A 19,813-nucleotide genomic window follows, 5' to 3' on the forward strand; every position below is an offset into this window, starting at 1 on the left:
CCATTGGGAAGTCCTTTCCTCTCCCCCGTACTTGCATGCTTATCGAAGGCAGATCTCCTCCAAGAGGCCTTCCCTGACTAAGCCCTCATTTCCTTTTCTCCCACTCCCTTCTGCATCGCCCTGACTTGCTCCCTGTGTTCATTCCCCCCTCCAAGCCTCACAGCACTTATGTACATATCTGTAATTTATTTCTATTAATGTCTATCTCCCCCTCTATCAATCAGTCGTATTTATTGAGCGGTTACTGTGTGCAAAGCACTGTACTAAGCGCTTGGGAAGTACAAGTTGGCAGCATATAGAGACAGTCCCTACCCAACAGTGGGCTTACAGTCTAAAAGGGGGAGACAGAGAACAAAACCAAACATACTAACAAAATAAAATAAATAGAATAGATATGTACAAGTAAAATAGAGTAATAAATATGTACAAACATATATACATATATACAGGTGCTGGGGGGAAGGGAAGGAGGTAAGATGGGGGGGGATGGAGAGGGGGACGAGGGGAAGAGGAAGGAAGGGGCTCAGTCTGGGAAGGCCTCCTGGAGGAGGTGAGCTCTGAGTAGGGCCTTGAAGGGAGGAAGAGAGCTAGCTTGGCAGATGGGCAGAGGAGACATGGGCAGAGTAGACTGCAAGCTCAATGTGGGCAGGGAATGGGTCTGTTTACTGTTGTATTGTACTCTCCCCAGCACTAAGTACGGTGCTCTGCACATTAGTAAATGTTCAATAAATACGATTGACTGACTGAATGACACTTCTCATGGGGGACCCCACTCCGATCCTGGCCAAAGGTAAGGGACTAGAGTGAATAAGCAAGCTAGCCTGAGTGGGAGTCCCAGCAGCGAGCCCCACTGGCCAAAGCCAAGACCATTCATTCATTCAATCGTATTTATTGAGCGCTTACTGTGTGCAGAGCACTGTACTAAGTGCGCAGAGCACTGTACTAAGTGCTTGGGAAGTACAAGTTGGCAACATATAGAGACGGTCCCTGCCCAACAGTGGGCTCATAGTCTAGAAGGGGGAGACAGAGAACAAACAGTGCAGCTACCCTGTTCCCCAACCTTTCGCGACCCTCCTCTCCGGAGTGACAGATTTTCCTGGGTCCGGGAAAGAATGGAGAGGCAAAGGGGATCCCAAAGGCATCCTAAAGGTATCTGCTGGCTCCAGAACACAGAAGCTCCTCTTTCTGGCTGTCTGGCTCTGCTTTACCCCAGCAGTGACCCAGCCACTTAGGAATCCTTAATGATCATTAAGGAATCATTAAGGATCAGGTATCAATCAAACAATGGTATTTATTTATTTTCAGTGGCATGTGTTAGACACTTGGAGAAGCAGCATGTAGAGTGATTCGATCACAGGTCTGGGAGACAGAAGGCCGTGGGTCCTAATCCCACTCCGCCATTTGTCTGCTGTGTGACCTTGGGCAAGTCACTTCATTTCTCTGTGCCTCAGTTACCTCATCTGTAAAATGGGGGTTGAGACTGTGAGCCCGGCATGGCACAGGGACTGTGTCCAAGCAGCATGGCTCAGTGGAAAGAGCACGGGATTGGGAGTCAGAGTTCATGGGTTCAAGTCCTAGCTCTGCCAATTGTCAGCTGTGTGACTTTGGGCAAGTGACTTAATAATAATAATAATAATAATAATAATAATGATGGCATTTGTTAAGCGCTTACTATGTGCAAAGCACTGTTCTAAGCGCTGGGGGGATACAAGGTGATCAAGTTGTCCCATGTGGGGCTCACAGTCTTAATCCCCATTTTACAGATGAGGTAACTGAGGCTCAGAGAAGTTAAGTGACTTGCCAAAGGTCACACAGTAGATATGTGGCAGAGCCAGGACTCGAACCCATGACCTCTGACTTCAAAGCCCGTGCTCTTTCCACTGAGCCACGCTGCTTCTCTTAACTTAACTTCTCTGTGCCTCAGTTACCTCATCTGTAAAACAGGGATTGAGACTGTGAGCCCCACGAGGGACAACCTGATCGCCTTGTATCCTCCCCAGCGCTTAGAACAGTGCTTTGCACATAGTAAGTGCTTAACAAATGCCATTATGAATTAATTACCCAGCCCAGCGCTTAATACAGTGCCTGGCACATAGTATGTGTTTAACAAAGACCATCATTATTATTATTCTACGTCAAACACTGTTCTAAGTGCTGCGGTAGGTACAAGTTAATTGAGAGCTTACTGTGTGCGGAGACTACAATAGGTAGACACAGTTCTTCCCCTCAAGGAGTCGACAGTCTAGTTGGGGACTCAGGCACCATATTCATTCATTCAGTCAATCGTATTTGTTGAGCGCTTACTGTGTGCAGAGCACTGTACTAAGCACTTGGAAAGTACAAGGCCTCCAGCTTCTGGCTTGATTGGGAGCGGGTGTGAGAGGAGACGTTACCGACAGCAGAATCAAGGCAGTTACTGGGAGTCAGAGCTCAACTACAAGCACAAAACCCCATCCCACCGCCTCGTTCACGTAGCGGAGAAATTTCAAATGACCACCGTGCCTGCCCATCATCAGGGGAGCAGGAGGTGCCGGTTGGGTGATGGGGACTATGAATCAACTTCTGCGCCACTCCCCCACACCCGACATTGCTAATGCGTGGCCGCCAATTTGGAAAAGTTTATTTTGACCGTCAGCTTTGTAATGTCCTTAAAACCTCTGGTTTACTCTAGCCATCTGGCCTGCACTAGAAGCAAGGGAGAGGGACAAAACCAAGAGACCGGCAGAAGGAGGAGGAGGATGAAGAGACAGAGTCATAATTCTTACGACTTGCCCTGGCAAATCACATAAATAATCTCTCCATTTGTCACTTGTCTTTTTAATTTAGTGGGGTCATGAAATGTCACTCAGAGTGCCGGGATTCAATAACTTTGTAAAATGTTGCTCACAGGCTTTAAAAAAACACTCAGATTATATTAGGTGATTTCAGATTAGAGGATGATTGTCACTTTAGGGCTTGGGCTTCGTTATGAGATTTCAGGATTTTGTTCGCACTCCACACGGCAGTGACTCCCATCCAAATAGTAATAAGTTGTGAAATTTATATTTAGAGTGTATCCAGCATGGAGTACTGTCCACATAAAATTGAGGATGTCGAACCACCAATTTTAGTTTCTGGCTTAAAAACGTGCAGAGAATAGTGGATTTCCCAATAGTCTACCATTGCCACTTGAGTCAACCAATCAGTTCGTATTTATTGAGCAGCTACAGAGTGGAGAGTACTGTAATGATGCTTGGAATACACACCAGAAGCAAGCACTTGTTCTTTGTACACAAGGAGCTTGCAATATAAAGTTGTGGGAGAAGCACGCAAGTGATTTATAAATAGTGGGAGCAAGTAGTAGCACAACTATGTCAATGTAAATAGCTGAATAAATAATAAAATACACAGAGAAGTGGTTAGAACACAAGTCTGGGAGGCAGAAGGTCCTGGGTTCTAATCCTGGCTCTGTCACTTAGCTGCTTTGTTACCTTGGGCAAGTCACTTCACTTCTCTGGGCCTCAGTTACCTCATTGATAAAATAGAGATTGAGACTGTGAGCCCCATGTAGGACAAGGACTGTGTCCAACCGATTTTCTGTATCCACTCATTGCTTAGCACAGTACTTTGTACACAGTAAGCACTTAACAAATACCATTATTATTAGTGGTAGTAGTAATAATAATGGGAGAAATTTTCCTTTGGGAAGTAGAATTTGAGGATGACTTTGAAGGTAAGGAGAGCTGAGACTAAGCAGATTTGAATTGGGGAGACTTCCGAGCCAGGTAACAATCTGAACAAGATGTTGGAGGAGGGAGAACCAAGCACGGTTCTGTTGCAAAATGTGTATGCTTTTAGCAAAGTCGTAATCTCTTGTGACTGTGCAGTGCCATTTAAAACCTAGTGGAGATTACCTTGTGGAGGTAATCTAGTCCAACTAAGCGCTACATGAGGGGAGGGCATGACTTCCAGGAGGGAATGGAGCCAAAAGATGAAGATAGGGTCAGGTGAAGGTGGAGGAAGGGAACAGAAAGGAAGAGAACTGGAGAAGATAGAAGCAGATGGAGAGGGGCAGATAAAGAGGCAGTGGTCAGGTGGAAAGAGAGAGAGACAGACACAGGAAGGAGAGGTAGCCCCAACAGATGGCAATCTACACTGTTTTTTTTACAACTCTCTAAAAGTGATTCCAAATCCCTCTTGGGTAAGTTATTCCTGGTGTTTTTACTATTCTCTCTGTTGGGCAGTAATTGCGCGCGCGCACACACACACACACACACACACACACACACACACACACCTCTCTCTCTTTCTCTCTTTCTCTTTCTCCCCCCCCCCCCCCCACTAGCCATAGGACAGGAGTGAAGTACTGGTAGTCAGTGGAAACAGGCAAAACATTCTTCTCTAAAAACACCCAAGTTTTCATTCCTTCATACACTTTTTTTCTGAATTTTCCACCACCATTCGCAATCATAGCAAATACACACATAAATGCTGTCTTTGGTTTTATTTTGGTATTTTCATCTAAAATGCAAACATTTTTCTTAACTCTTGGCCTTCTTACAGGAAGATTTAATTTGTAATGTGTCCATGCATCTGTGGGTTTGGTGTGAGTAGGAGGAAGGGAGAATTTATCATTTGCCTCAACCTGGATTTATTCATTGGTGTTGAAAATTGCATTGGCAACATGGGGGTTGGGGCATGTTCTAATGAAAAGGGAGTTAACTGTTTCCTTCCCGAAAGTGCATTAACTCCTTCGGTCAACTGAGAGGTCTTTTTGTGTCCTGAAAGAGATAATTGGTCCAACAGTCTGTATCAGTCAATTGCATTTATTGAGCACTTACTATGTGCAGAGCACTGCACCAGAAAACATAGTGAACCTCTCCTAATTGAGTAATTTTACTTCTCCTTTGAAAGTGTAGGGTTAACACTTCCAGAAAACCATTTTGGAAAAGCCCCAAATAAATACAACCATCAAGACGGAAAGCCCCTCATAGTAATAATAATGATGGTATTTGTTAAGCGCTTACTATGTGCAAAGCACTGTTCTAAGCACTGGAGGGATTCAAGGTAATCAGGTTGTCCCATGTGGGGCTCACATTCTTAATCCCCATTTTACAGATGAGGTAATTGAGGCACAGAGAAGTTAAGTGACTTGCCCAAAGTCACACAGCTGACAATTGGCAGAGCCGGGATTTGAACCCATGACCTCTGACTCCAGAGCCTGGGCTCTTTCCACTGAGCCACACTCCTCATCTCTTCTGCTTCTCCTCATGGGCAAGGAACATGTCTACCAACTCTGTTAGATTGTACTCTCCCAAACACTTCCTACAGTTCTCTGCGCACAGTAAATTTGATTGATAGATTTTGGAAAACTGACCTAAATCTGTATTTAGTAGCTTTAGATTTTGATCTGAATCTATTAAAATGGACCATGCAGTGCCTGGGTTTCGGGAGAAAGAAATAAGGAGACAAAATGCAGCCACAATTACACCCCTCACCAGAACCAACATCCTTAAGTGGGGATCCAGGTAAGAGTGGGAGTTTGCAGCTCATGTCACTGCTACTCTCTCAGTCACTGCAGCCATAGCAGGGTGTGGGATTCCAGAAGATGGCAACTCTTTGTATAGTTTTAGATATATAAAATAGAATAAATCAGAATGCTGCTAATTGCAAGAGTCATTTGGGGTAGAACTGTTGATATGATTCAGTACAGGTTTGAGACCCGATTCAGACAGGCATACCTCCGGTATTACAAAAGGAGAAACAGAGAATTTCCTAATCAGTATTTGTACCTCAGATTGTTTTCAGAATATGCTTTCCAGGAGTTTTAGCATTTACAGAGGACAGAGGAAGGAGAGAAATTCTCATGATGATAAAGATGTTGTATAGTTTTACAGTTCCACATTAGGTTAGTGCGCCTCTGAGAATTGTCCCATACATCGTAGTGGAAATGCTTAGATAGATATTGAATTCCTTAATGGTTATTTAAATAAACTTGTATTGGGTGCAGAATAGTTGCCAAAATAAGTAATACCACTTTGAAGTGTGAATAACACCTTTTTCCAGAATTGTTATTTGCTTTATCCCCTTCCCCCCTGAGCTAAGCTGAGAACAAATACTATGTATCTAATTTTATAGATGAGTGAATTGAGGTCTCATGTTGCCTCTCGTCTTGCGTTTAGATTGTAAGCTTCTTGAGGGCAGGGATCGTGTCAACGTACTCTATTGTACTCTCCCATGCACTCAGTTCAGTTCTCTGCGCACAGTAAATGCTCAATAAATACCACTGATAAATTGATTGGTATGCAAATAGGAATATCTGTTGTTTAAAAGGATATCGCATTTTGAAACCCACTGGTGTGATTTGCTCCAAAAAGATCTGTTTACTGTAAAAGCAATAAATTATAATCTGGTTTTGATGGTCATTATTGATTACTGAACAAGAAACTTTCCATTTTGGAATGCTACTTACTGACAGTAGTAGTAATAGCATTTATTCAGCACTCACCGTGTGCAGAACATGATACCAAGTGCTGCGGAAAAGTGTAGAGAAGAGAATTAGATAGGGTCTCTGCCCCAAACGGGGACTCTCAGTTACAGAAATAGAAATCATGTGCTTAGAAATAATTTTTGTTTTAGTGCAGTAGGAGTGTATTTTTCTTGACTAGGGTATTCTTCAAAATGGAAGTTGTATTCACAAATTCAGTTTTCTGACACACTAAGATGGGAAAAAGCAAATCCAAGATGAGACATAAATGATTGATAGAAAGATATTGGTTTCCTTCCAATTTTATATTTAAATTAGAGCTTGTAGAAATGTGCTGGGCCCAGGAGATTGTGGAAGAATTTGTGCCTACAAAGCTATGAGACTATATTTTTTTAGTAGAATGGGCATTTAGAAAATTTAGAATACTTGTATTGACCAACAATGCAGCATGTTTAGATGGGACTCTTTCTAAGCTTGGAGTAGACATACAATCATGTGATGAAAAACTTTCTGTTTTTCTTTGTCTTGCAGTGTGCTGGGGAAGAGAAACGAGTTGGTACTCGGACAGTGTTTGTTGGCCATCGACCAGTTTCCGAAACAGATGCTTACATTGCCCAGAAGTTTTGTGATAATAGGATAATCTCATCTAAGGTAAGTGTGTTCATCAATCCAAGAAGCATAAAAAATGCATTGGATTTTGGTTTTTGACTATGGGAGACTTTGAGCTTTCAGCATTTTATTTGAAGTGGTATTTATTGAGCATTTACTGTGGGTAGAGCACTGTACTGAGCACTTGGGAAAGTACAGTACAACAGAGTTGGTAGACACGTTCCCAGCCCACAACAAGCTTATAGTCTAGAGGGATCCAGTCATGAACATAAATAAATAAATTACAGATGTGTACACAGGTGTTGTAGGGCTGAGTTTGGAGTGAATACCAAGTGCTCTAAGAACCAAGTGCATAGGCGCAGGCAGGAGGAGGAGGAGTTGGGGGAGGCCTCCTAAGGCTTTGAAATTGGATCATATTTTCCTAGTGATGTACATATGTGGCGTCAGAGATGACACTATTGATCACGCCAGTGTAACCTCAGGTGGAAATGAGAATAGGGTAGGGAAGGAATTATCACACAGCAGGCATTGAGGTTTTATAATCATGGCGATGGTTTGCACTGAGCCATCCACACTCTCTTGCCTAGCCTTCTGCCTACGACCAGCAGCAAGCATTATTTAATCAATCAGTCATTATTACTTCCTGTGTGTAGAACAGTACACGAAGCACTGAGAGTACAATATAATAAAGTTGGTAGTCATGTTCCCTGTCCACAGTGAGCTTATATCTAGACAAGGATTCGATCAGTTAGTCATTTATTGAGCGCTTAGTGTGTGCAGAGCATGGTATTATGCACTTGGGAGAGTCACACATTAATATCAACGAATTATAGATATGTACCTAAGTGCTGTAGGGCTGAGGTAGGGTGAATAAAGGGTGCAAATTCAAGTGCAAAGGGAATACAGAAGTGAGTGGGAGAAGGGAAAATGAAGACTTAGGTGGGAAAGGCCTATTGGAGGAGATGTGTTGTCAGCAAGGTTTTCAAGTGTCAGATCTGAAGAGGAAGGGAGTTACAGGCCAGAGGCAGGATGTGGGTGAGGGGTCGGCAGTGAGGTACATGAGATTGAGGTACAGTGAGGAGCTTGGCATTAGATGAGCCGAGGGCGTGGGCTGGGTTGTTGGGAGGTAAGATAAGAGGGGATCAGGTGACTGAGTGCTTTAAAGCCGATGACAAGGAGCTTCTGTTTGATGTGGGTTGGATGGGCAACCATTGAAGGTTCTTGAGTAGTGGGGCAACATGGACTGAAAGTTTTTGTAGAAAAATGATCCGGGACGCTGAATAAAGTATGGACTGGACTGGGAAGAGGCAGGAGGCATGGAGGTCAGCAAAGAGGCTATTGCAGTAATCAAGAAGGGATAGGATAATTGCTTGGATTAATGTGGTAGCAGTTTGGAGAGGAAAGGGCAGATTTTAGCGATATTGTGGAGGTGGCACCAGCAGAATTTGGTGACAGATTGAATACGTGGGCTGAAAGAGAGACGAGTCAAGCACGGAAAAGATAAGAGTAGCTGTGAGACAGAAGGTAGTCACAAAGCTTTTGTGGTCAAGGCAAGAAAAATATTGAAAGTAATAGAATATTTAAAAATCAGGAGGGATTTTTTTTGTTATGCTTTTAAAACTGTTCAAGACTTTTTAAGACTATTTTATAATACATTGTACAATAGGCATTCTTTGGATTCCCTAAAGGAAATATAGAATCCAGAGGCCAATCATTAGCAGTGCCTCTTCTTGTGTTTTATTCCTCCTTGTAAATTTTAGAGAAGTAGTGTGGCCTAGTGAAAAGAGCACAAGCTTGGGAGTCAGAGGACCTTGGTTCTAATCCCGGCTCTTCCAGTTGCTTGCTGTGTGACCTTGGTCAAGTCACTTAACTTCTCTGAATCTCAGTTTCCTCAACTGTAAAATGGGGATAAAATCCTACTCCTCCTTATTTTGACTGTGAGCCCCAGGTGGGACAGGGGCTGGGTTCAACCTGATAAACTTGTATCTACCCCAGCACTTAAAACTGTGTTTGATACATAGTAAGTACTTAACAAGCGCCATAGAAAAAACCTAGAATAAAAAACCATTTTTGAAGGAACTAACACTTGTCTTAAGTCATGTGGAAAGAACTAAATATGTTGAGAATAACAAGATTTTTACTGACAAGCGGTGTTATTGTTTCACTGTATAAAAAGTTAATGGATGTTGCTTTGTAGTTAGAACAGAAGGTTCAATTTTGTATTGTATAGAATGTTTTGAAAGCCTTCCCAGTTTCTGTTTTGCATTCATGTGACAATAATAAATAGAGGGAAGCTTTTTTTGTGATTAGTGACTCTGTGGGTGTGACTCTCCTTTTGCCAGGTGGAATATGCTAAAAGGTAAAATGAAGGGTAAATGTTCTATTCTTAGGCTTTGCTAGGGAGTTGAACAGTAAATTAGGAAGTGTGATGACAAACATCTTGAAGTTGCCCTTCTACCACTGAGTCATATGGCTTTATTTCAATTTTTAAAATTAGTCCCAGATTGATAGGTCAACCAACCAGTCAGAATTTATTAAGTGCTTGCTGCGTGCAGAATACTGTAATAAGCCCTTGGGAGAGTAGAGTACAAGAGAGTTGGTAGGCAGGTACCTTGCCCACACGAGCTTACAGTCTATAGTGGTTGACAGACATAAATATAATTTATATATAAAATTTAGTGTATAATTTATAGATGTATACATAAGATAGATACATTTTTTGCATGGAATAGCATAAAAAATGGCATGTGTTTGATCTGGTTACTTCAAAGGAGGATTTGCAATCATGATGAAACTAGGTCACAGTGCGGAGAGAGTGAAATTGTTTTCCCCTAAAGATTTCCCAACTGTTGGAAGGGCTTTATTTTTACAGGTGAATCTGGGATCCTTTCGGCACTTAGTCCATAAGATTCCAGTTCTGGGGATTCAAACCGAAGAATCCCGTTGTGCTTCCTGCTAAATCGATCAATTAATGATATTTATTGGGCACTTTGTGCAGAGCACTGTACTAGGGGCTGGATACAAAACAGTTGGTAGACAAGATCCCTGCTCGCAAAGAGCTTCCATTCTAACAGCTGAGTGGTTTTAGTACTGCCAGACCCATATTTATTCAAGATTAATACATTAAAGACATTAGAATCTGTTCTTTGTTGGCTGTAGCCATTTAGTATTTGATCTGGTTTAATTTCCTTTCCCCATTCCTCCATGGATGTAAAAATAACTTCACTTAATTGGGAACTTTTGTCTTATCCCTGTGTAATGTGAGCGCAGTTAGTGTTCCATTGGAATTGAGACTTGTTAACTGGAAACACTGAAGGATATTCATTTTGACCTAATTTTAATTTAATTTTTCCCCATTTGAGGGGAAAAAAAACCTTTTTCAAAAAAACAAACTTGTCCTGTCCAGCCTGGGCCACTGAAACTTGCTCCGTGGCTGTCTAGTATCAAAGGTCGTCAGAAAGTTGCAACTCAAGCTTTTGTATTCTCTGGCATGTGGAACAGAATACTAAGTTCTCACTGTTAGTATCTTTCAACTCCATGACTGTTTGTCCATTCTCTACATTTTCCAGTTCCCAGTTTTGATACTTATCTTGGTGGTGCTTAAGCGGAATAGAAATCAGCCACCCAGTAATCCCCTGGATCTACCGATTTGAAGCAGAATTCTGAGAGCAGACTAACAATGTTTACTTGGACTACAGTTCATTCATTAGGTGCCGATGAAACATTTTGACTTTCCAATATTTTAGACAAGGAGCCATCATATGCATTTTTTTGCTTTTTTTAGGAAAAGACACAGACTCGCTCTTGCAATTTTCTGTCAAGTCCAGGAACTGTCAATCAGTAGCGTGTACTGAACACCTATTCCCTGCAAGAGCACTGTGCCAAGTACTCTTCCCACCTGCAATGAGTTAGGTAGCACGGAATGACTCAGGCGGAAGGAGAGATGAAAGCAAAACATGGGGAGCAGTTTCGCTTGAAAGAAAAGTGTGCAGGCTGGGGTTTCATGGGAGAAGAAAGATATGTAGTGGGGAGAGAAATCTGATTGAGTGCACTAATGCCAGTGTCAGGAGTTTCTGGGCTGGGCACCCATTGGAGGTGTTTGAGGAGTGGGGTGTTGTGTGCAGGACAGTGTTCTAGAAAAATTTCCAGGAAGTAGAGTGAGGTTTGGACTGGAAAGGAGAGAGAATGAAGGCAAGAACATCAGCAAAAAGGCAAATGAGGAATTCTTTGCTGGATAATCAGAACCTTAAATTTATTTATTGTATGTCCCGTGGGGACCACCCCCCACTAAGGCTAAATTACATGATTTAGTGATTCACTTAATAATAATTGTGGTATTTGTTAGGCACTACTATGTGCCAGGTACTGTACTAAGCACTGGGATAGATGCAGGGTTGATTGGGTTAGACACAGTCTTTATCCCACATGGGGCTCCCAGTCTTCATCTCCAATTTACAGATGAGGTTACAGAGGCACAGAGAAGTGAAGTGATTTGTCTGAGTTCACACAGCAGATAAGTGGTGGAGCTGGGATTAGAACCCAGATCCTCTGATTCCCAGGCCCATGCTCTATCCACCACACCACACTACTAGGTGTGCACATCAAAATAACAAGTCCTAAACTTAGTTCTCACTGGAGTGAGTATGACAACAAAGGGATTACTTCATTGTTTAGCTTGTATTTGTAGGCCAGCCACAAAGGCAGACTCAAATAAGAACCGAACAAGGCAGAAAGCAATATTTTATGGGGAGTCATCCCCAAAATGTACAGTGAAACCCGGTTAAATGTTAAAAAGAAATAGCTCAGCAATGGAAAAGCCCATCAGCAGCATAATCTGAAAATGTGTTGACCCTCCGTTGCGTACATATGCGTGAGTGTATTTGTGACAGAGAGCTGATTTCTATTGCATAGGTGCTTGCTTGCAGCTGACAATAAGGAAATTTGAAGGTATAGGATCATGTCCCAAATTAATGTCATCATCAGTCTGAAATATCTTAAAATGAAAGAACTGACTACGCTTATCAAACTGCAAACTTTAACCAGTAAAGGTTACACAATATTAATTCTGTTACTGATAGGAAAGTGGAAAATTACCAGAAAGATGAAGTAAAGACCTGAAGTTAGAGTGGCTAGGAATCCAGGACAGGTTAAAAGTTCAATAATATTTATGTTTCTGAAAAGCATTTTCAGTTGATAGTATTTCTTGAGTGCTGATTCTTTGCAGAGCACTGCACTACACACTTGGGAGAGTACAATAGATTTAACAAACAATAGTCCCTACCCTCTAGCACTGGCATTAAAATAACATGTTGAGGGGAGTAATAGAGTAAAAAGGTAGGCACAAAAGTGTAAATGAGGAGTAGGAGAGAATGACTACCTAAGTGTTTGTGTGATGGAAAATTTCTAAAGTGACAGTAGTGGGGGATATAGGTTGGAGAGGAAAGAGATGATTTAAGGAAGACCTCCTGGAGGAAATGTGACTTGAGAGCACCGTGAAAATAGTGAGAAGTGGTCTGCCCGGTGAAAATAAGAAGGGAGTTCCAGACAGAAGGGAGGACTTGATCAAGAGTTCAATAGGGAGAGAGAGATTGAGGCACTGCAAGAGGTTGGCTTGAGAGGAGAGAAGTGTATGAGCTGGGATGTGGTAAGAGAGTGGTGAGGGGAATTTGCAGGGAGAGAGTTGACTGAATGTTTTAAAGACAATGGTCAGGAGCTTCTGCTTGGTGCAGAGAGGAAAGGCAGCCATTGGTGGTTTTGGAGTGGTGAGTTGTAATAACAAATGCCAATAATTATAATAATAATTATTATTATTGTTTACGATGTGTCAAGCACCGTGCTAAATGCTGGGGTCTGTGCAGGCTAATCAGGTCCCACGTGAGGCTCAGTACTATATTTGTCCTGTGACAATAACAAGAGTGCAGTTTCACCGGGCTCTATATCTATAGAATAGTGGCTTATCTTCTTACTGGAACTATCGTATAACTTAATCACAAAGACAGATGTTTTGCTTGTGATTCACTAGAATTTTTAATCATTTTTTGCCTCCTGTGCATATATTTATAATTCTATTATTTATATTGATGCTATTGATGACTGTTTATTTGTACCTGTTTTGTTGTCTATCTCCCCCCTTCTAGACTGTGAGCCCGTTGTTGGGTAGGGATTGTCTCTTATCTGTTGCTGAACTGTACTTTCCAAGCACTTAGTACAGTGCTCTGCACATAGTAAGCGCTCAATAAATACGATTGATTGAATGAATGAATGAATATAAGTAGTTATTCCTTTCCTTGTGTTGATGATCCCCTCCCTATTTAATTGTTCTGTTTTTCAGTGGTCTCATGCTGCTTTCCATCCATATTGTCTTTTTTATTTAATGGTATTCATTAAGTGCTTACTATGTGTCAAGCACTGTTTTAAATTCTGGGGTACAAGCTGATAAAATTGCACACAATCTCGGTCCTGCATGGGGCTCACAAGTCTAAGTAGGAGGGAAAACAGGAGAACGGAGACACAGAGAAGTTAAGTGACTCGCCCAAGATCATAGAGAGGCAGCCTGGCTCAGTGGAAAGAGCCCGGGCTTTGGAGTCAGAGGTCATGGGTTCAAATCCCGGCTCCGCCACTTGTCAGCTGTGTGACTTTGGGCAAGTCACTTAACTTCTCTGTGCCTCAGTTCCCTCATCTGTAAAATGGGGATGAAGACTGTGAGCCCCATGTGGGACAACCTGATTACCTTGTATCTACCCCAGCGCTTAGAACAGTGCTTTGCACATAGTAAGCGCTTAATACCAACATTATTATTATTATTATTATTATATAGCAAGCAGTTGGCAGAGATGGGATTAGAACCCAGGTCCTCTGACTCCCAAGCCTGTGCTCTTTCCACTAGGCCATGCTGCATCTTGTCTTTTTTCTCACTTATTCATTTTCTATGGTCGTTTTGAATGTAAATCCTATTCTTGAAGGTACTATCTGTGTTGGTGGCATTAACAGACTGTAGCTCATTGTGGGCAGGGAAAGTCCCTACCAGGTTTGTTGTACTGTACTCTCCCAAGGGCTTAGTACGGTGCTCTGCACACAGTAAGCTCATGCATCATGAATAGACTGTAAACTTGTTGTGGGCAGCTCTGTTGCATTGTGTTCTTCCAAATGCCTAGTACAGTGCTGTGCACAGAGTAATCGATCAACACATACCTTTGATTGAGATTGAGTTTATCAGTTTCTTCCTTCGAGTGTTTTCAAATCTATTAGAACAGTTCTTGGCACATAGTAAACACTTAACAAATACCACCACCATTATTATTATTATTATTATTATTATTATCATTAGAAGGAACTTGACGCCTTTGAGGCACAGACCGTACTAACATTAGAGGGCAAGTTGTTGAAGTGACTCCATGTTTTAATTTGAAAAGCGGGGTAACTTTGGAAAAGGAGAGTAATAAAATGTATGAGTTTTTTTGTTCATTTGATAGTTGCAGTCATTTCTGCTATAAAGTGTTTTGTTATATACAGTTTGGATATAAACCATTCATAAATGCAACTATCACAATGACCGTATTTATATTTGGGAATTTTGAAAGGTCAGTATCTTTGACCCAATAATTTGTTTGAGAGTCCTGTAAGACTCATCCTAATTTGAGTGGTGTTTGCTGTGAACACCCACATCATGTTAAGAAAGTTCCTGAGGAGCCAAGGTTTTCATTCACAGGCATAAACTTAAAAGCAGGGTTCTAAGCACCATTTTGTATTTGTGAAGATCCCCACTACACCAAGGTTAGGGATAGATTTCAAATATCACAGGGTTTGTTATGAATCATTGTGTATTCCTCAAGGAGCAGTGTGGCCTAGTGGAAAGACTATGGGCCTGATAGTCAGAGGACCTGTATTCTAATCCAGCCTCTGACATTTGCCTGCCGTGTGACCTTGGTTAAGTCACTGACCTTCTCTGAGCCTCAGTTCCCTCATCTGTAAAATGGGGATTCAGTACCTGGTCTCCCTCCAGTTTACAGTGTGAACCACATGTGGGACCTGATGATTTTGTATCTACCCCAGTGAATAATACAGTGCTTGGCACATATTAAGCACATTTTTATGTCTGAAACTCTGACGCCTGGAATAGTTATATCTGTTCATTTTGGAAAAGTTTGTCTTACTATCCAACTGCTGTATGCATTTATACAGCTTAAAAATAGTGGACTTTCTGCTTATGATTTAGTTACTTCTCAAAGCATTTTTGACCTTTTCTTTTCCTTTCTTTCAGTATACAGTTTGGAATTTTCTCCCAAAGAATCTTTTTGAACAGTTCAGAAGAATAGCAAATTTTTATTTCCTCATCATATTCCTTGTACAGGTAAGAGCTCTATAACCAAACACATGCCTTTTGACACTTTTATGCTTCAGAGGACTTAGTTACTCCTTAATTTCATTCGTCAGCTGGTTGCAAAGATAAATATCACTTCTTCATAGGCTGTACATATAACACCTCTCATCTTTTTAAAATATTCTTATTGACAGGGAGTTCATTACTGAAAGATCTTGGTGAGAATTTTTCTGTTCAGTATTCTTCACCCTTTTATGTTTTTGACAGGGATTTCATTACTGAAAGATCTTGGTGAGAATTTTTCTGTTCAGTATTCTCCACCCCTTTATGTTTTTGACTTATTTTATTTTTTCTATCTGCAGTATTAAATATGTTAAATGTTTTTGTCCTGAGTGGAACACCCTCCGGTCAGGCCATCAACCATGTTTATTGAGTGCTTACTGTGTGAAGAGCACTGTACTAAGTGCTTGGGAGAGTACAACATAACCGAGTGAGACCGACATTAATATAAATAAATAAATTGTGGATACATAACTAAGTGCTCTGGGGCTGAGAGAGGGGTGAATAAAGGGTGAAAATGCAAGTGTAAGGGTGATTCCAAAGGGAGTGAGAGAAGAGGAAATAAGGATTTAAGGAAGTCCTCTCGGAGGAGATGTGCTTGCAATAAGGCTTGGAGGGTGGGGAAAGTGACCTTCTCTGATAAGAAGAGGGAGGGCGTTCCAGGCCAGAGGTAGAATGTGGGCAAAGTGTCATTGGTGGTGAGCTAGACGAGATGGAGGTATAATGAGTAGGTTTGATGTTAGAGGAGCGAAGTGTGCCAACTGGGTTGTAGTAGGAAATCAGGGAGGTGAGGTAGGAGGGGGGCAATGTGACTGAGTGCTTTAAAGCCAAGGGTAAAGAGTTTCTGTTTGATGTGCAGCATGGTGTAATGGATAGGGCAATGGCTTAGAAGGCATAAGGATCTGGTTCAAATCCCTACTCTGCCACTTGTCTGCTTTGTGCTCTTGGGCAAGTCACTTCACTTCTCTGGGCCTCAGATACCTCATTTGTAAAGTGGGGATTGAGATTATGAGCCCCACATGAGGCAGGGACTGTGTCCAATCCAATTGGCTTGTATCCACCCTAGCACTTGGTGCAATGCCTGGCACTTAGTAAGCACGTAACAATATTATGTGGTGTTGGCTTGGTGACCACTGAAGGTTTACGAAGAGTGGAGAACCATAGACTGAAAGGTTTTGTAGAAAAATAATCCGGGGAGCAAAATGTAGACTGGACTGAAGTGGAGAGAGACAGGAAGGTCAGCAAAGAGGCTGATGTAGTAATCAAGATGGGATAAGATAATTGCTTGGTTAATGTGGTAGCAGTTTGGATGGAGAGGAAAGGGTGGATTTTAGCTATTTGTGAAGGATGAACTGGCAGTATTTAGTGATAAATTGAATACATCGGTTGAATAAAAGGAGTTGAGGGTAACACCAAAGTTACGGGTTTGTGAGACAGGAAGAATGGTCGTGCTGTCTACAGTGATGGAAAAGTCAAGGGGAGGACAGGGTTTGTGTGAGAATATGAGGAGGTCTGTTTTGGACATATTAAGTTTAAAGTGTCAGCAGGACATCCACGTACAGATGTCCCGAAGGCAGGAGAAAATATGAGACTGAAGAGGAGGAGTGAGATCAGGGCTGGAGATGTAGATTTGGGAATCATGGGGATCATTCAAGCCATGGAACAAATGAGTTCTTCAGGGGAGTTGGTGTAGATGGAGAATAGGCGGGGACCCAGAACTGAGCCTCGAGAGACTACTCCCACAGTAAGACAGTAAGAAGATGGGAGGCAGAGGAAGAGCCTGTGAAAAAAACTTTGAATGACTGGCCAGAGAGATGAGGAGAACCAGAAGAGGACAGTGTCAGTGAAGTCCAGGTTGGGTAGTGTTCTTAAAAGAAGGGGATGTTCAGCAGTGTCAGAGGCAGTTGAGAGGTCGAGGAGGATTAGAGTGGAGTAGGGGCCGTTGGATTTGGCAAGAAGGAGATCCTTGTTAAACTTTGAGAGGGCAGTTTTGGTGGAGTGAAGAAGACGGACCACCATATGTGGGACAGACTATATACATCAGCCCACTACTCGCCCCACCTTCAAAGGCTTATTAAAGTCACATCTCCAAGAGGCCTTCCCTGATTAAGCCCTCTTTTCCCTGACTCCTCCTCCCTTCTTCATCATCTGTGCACTTTAATCTTTACCCTTTGGTCATTTGGTATTCACCCCCACCCCACCGCACTCATGTGCTTATCTGTAAATTATTTATATTAATGTCTGTCTCCCCCTCTAGACTGTAGCTCATTGTGGGCAGACATGCTTACCAACACTTCTGTAATGTTCTCTCCCAAGCACTTAGAACAGTACTTTGCACACAGTAAGTGCTCAGTAGATACCAGTGATTAAATGATATCACCAGATCAGGATTTCATTCTTCCTTGAGTCTTTAGTTTCCATGTGGATTTTTTCATACTGGATTAGTTTTTTCTCAGCCTTCTCTACATTTTAATTTTTAAAGTTAAACTTTAGTATTCTATTCAATACCCCATAGAAATTTTAGCAAATTAAGGATTAAAATGTTTTCATTATAGCTGCATTTAAAAGACGAAAAACATTTGGTCTTTCAGTTTAATTCTAGTCCTTGGAACTAAATCCTGTAACAGCTATAGTTTCCATTGCGTGTTTTGGGAGGGTGTGGGTGTTTGGGGTGGGGGGAACCTGCCTATCAACTCTGTTCTCTCTCAACTGCGTGGTACAATGCTCTGCACACAGTTAGCGCCGAAGACTGACAAAATGCAACAGAGTTGGTAGACACATTCCCTGCCCACAGTGACTTTACGTCTAGACAAATAAATCATTTCTAATATATAATTTATAGATCCAACTTACACAGTGCAGCTCAAAGTGCCACTTTGCAATTAGGGTGACTTTATTGAACCAATAGTGTACATTGTAAACCAGTAGTAGTCTCAACTGAAAACCTCATTCTCTATAGACATAAAAAAGTTATAGAGAAGAGCTGTACAATTTCAGAATGTTTACTGTTAACTGATTATACCATTTTTCCTGTGTTCAGTCATTGTCTCCACATCCCAAGCAGGGCAGTCACGACCAAGAAGAATATTGCTGACTTGTTCACGCCTCAAGTAAAGTGCTAAATCCAAATATTTGTGAAATATTCCACCTTATGGTGCAAATTCTCATCTCTTTTCTGTGTTTTGGTGCCTTCTTCAGTTCCCCTTCTCTCTCTCACTCCCTCCCCCCATCCCACCCCCACCCTCTCTCCATTTTCATTAAAGGGACTGTTAAGGCAAAATGTCAGTGGAAAAATTCTTTTGTGGTGAACTCAGTGTTCATTTTCTTATCCTCTTCAGACATACACTATTCCCCTCCAGTTCCAAAGAACAAATGTACTTAGTCTGTTTGCTTCTGTAGTGGTCATTTTCATTAAAGTTTTAAAATGTGTCCCTATTTTTATCTAGGTAATAGTAGATACTCCAACCAGCCCAGTAACCAGTGGACTTCCACTTTTCTTTGTAATAACTGTTACAGCCATTAAACAGGTAATAAATCTTACGAGTTGCCACTAAAAATGTGTTAAGTTAATATTGTAGTATGCTTCTTTTTAATTTCCATCTCAGGTATATTTTATAAACAAATAATAGATTTGATTCATAGTACTTGTTTGAATAGCACTGTATTTTCCAAACGATTTCATACAGTTATCTCATGTTAGCCTCACAACACCTTTGTGAGGTTGGGTAAAACAGGAATTCTTTCCCCATTTTACAGATGGGGAAACTGGGGGCTTGAGAGGCTAAATGATTTGCCAAAAATCACAAGGCAAGGCCCGTCAGTGGCTGAGCTAAACTTGACTAGGAACGAGGCTTCCACCTCTTAGATCTGTGTTCTTTCCCCTAGACCACATTCTACTCATATACCTCCTAAAAATGTATGAACAAATTTTTGAGAAAATTGCAGTTAGAAGCTTGATTCTCGTCTCTGATATCTCTGTATTTCCTTATGATCCCGCTGAAAATTGTGATTGGGGAAAATGTTATCCCCCAGGTGGCTTAAATTGCAAAAGTTCAAGTGGGGCTCGAGAGATAAGTAGATTACCTCAGTTAGGCTTCTGCAACCAAACAAGGATATCTAAAACACCTTAGTTTTGCTTTGAAACAACTTCACTTTTTCCATTCCTTGAAGATCCCTATGAAGCATAATTAGACAGCTATTTTTGATGGGTTGGGTGGGGAGGAAGAAAAGAAAAAAAGCTAACAAAAAACCCACAGTCTTTAGAAAGTATTCTATATGGGGTTGTCAGTCTAAAAATCACAAAATTGTAGGAGGGCTACAGGAAATCATTTTATTCCTGAGGAATACCAATAATTCAG

At 41.6% G+C, this 19,813-nt stretch overlaps 1 protein-coding gene across 9 annotated transcripts in view; it reads left to right on the forward strand.

Moving 5' to 3' along the window:
- Positions 1–19,813, forward strand: part of ATP11C (ATPase phospholipid transporting 11C) — a 138,726-nt gene that overhangs the window by 49,998 nt on the left and 68,915 nt on the right. For all 9 annotated transcript variants that reach the window (XR_005451626.1, XR_005451627.1, XR_005451625.1 and 6 more), the window contains exons 2-4: positions 6,998–7,117; positions 15,336–15,425; positions 18,902–18,982. Coding sequence is in view for 6 of the 9 variants with exons in the window: in XM_038748573.1 (XP_038604501.1) it covers positions 6,998–7,117; positions 15,336–15,425; positions 18,902–18,982 (291 nt within the window). In the remaining 3 variants the exon portion in view is untranslated. The remainder of the gene's footprint in view (positions 1–6,997; positions 7,118–15,335; positions 15,426–18,901; positions 18,983–19,813) is intronic.

The sequence above is a fragment of the Tachyglossus aculeatus genome, chromosome 6 (genome assembly GCF_015852505.1).
Source record: "Tachyglossus aculeatus isolate mTacAcu1 chromosome 6, mTacAcu1.pri, whole genome shotgun sequence".
Taxonomy (NCBI): domain Eukaryota; kingdom Metazoa; phylum Chordata; class Mammalia; order Monotremata; family Tachyglossidae; genus Tachyglossus; species Tachyglossus aculeatus.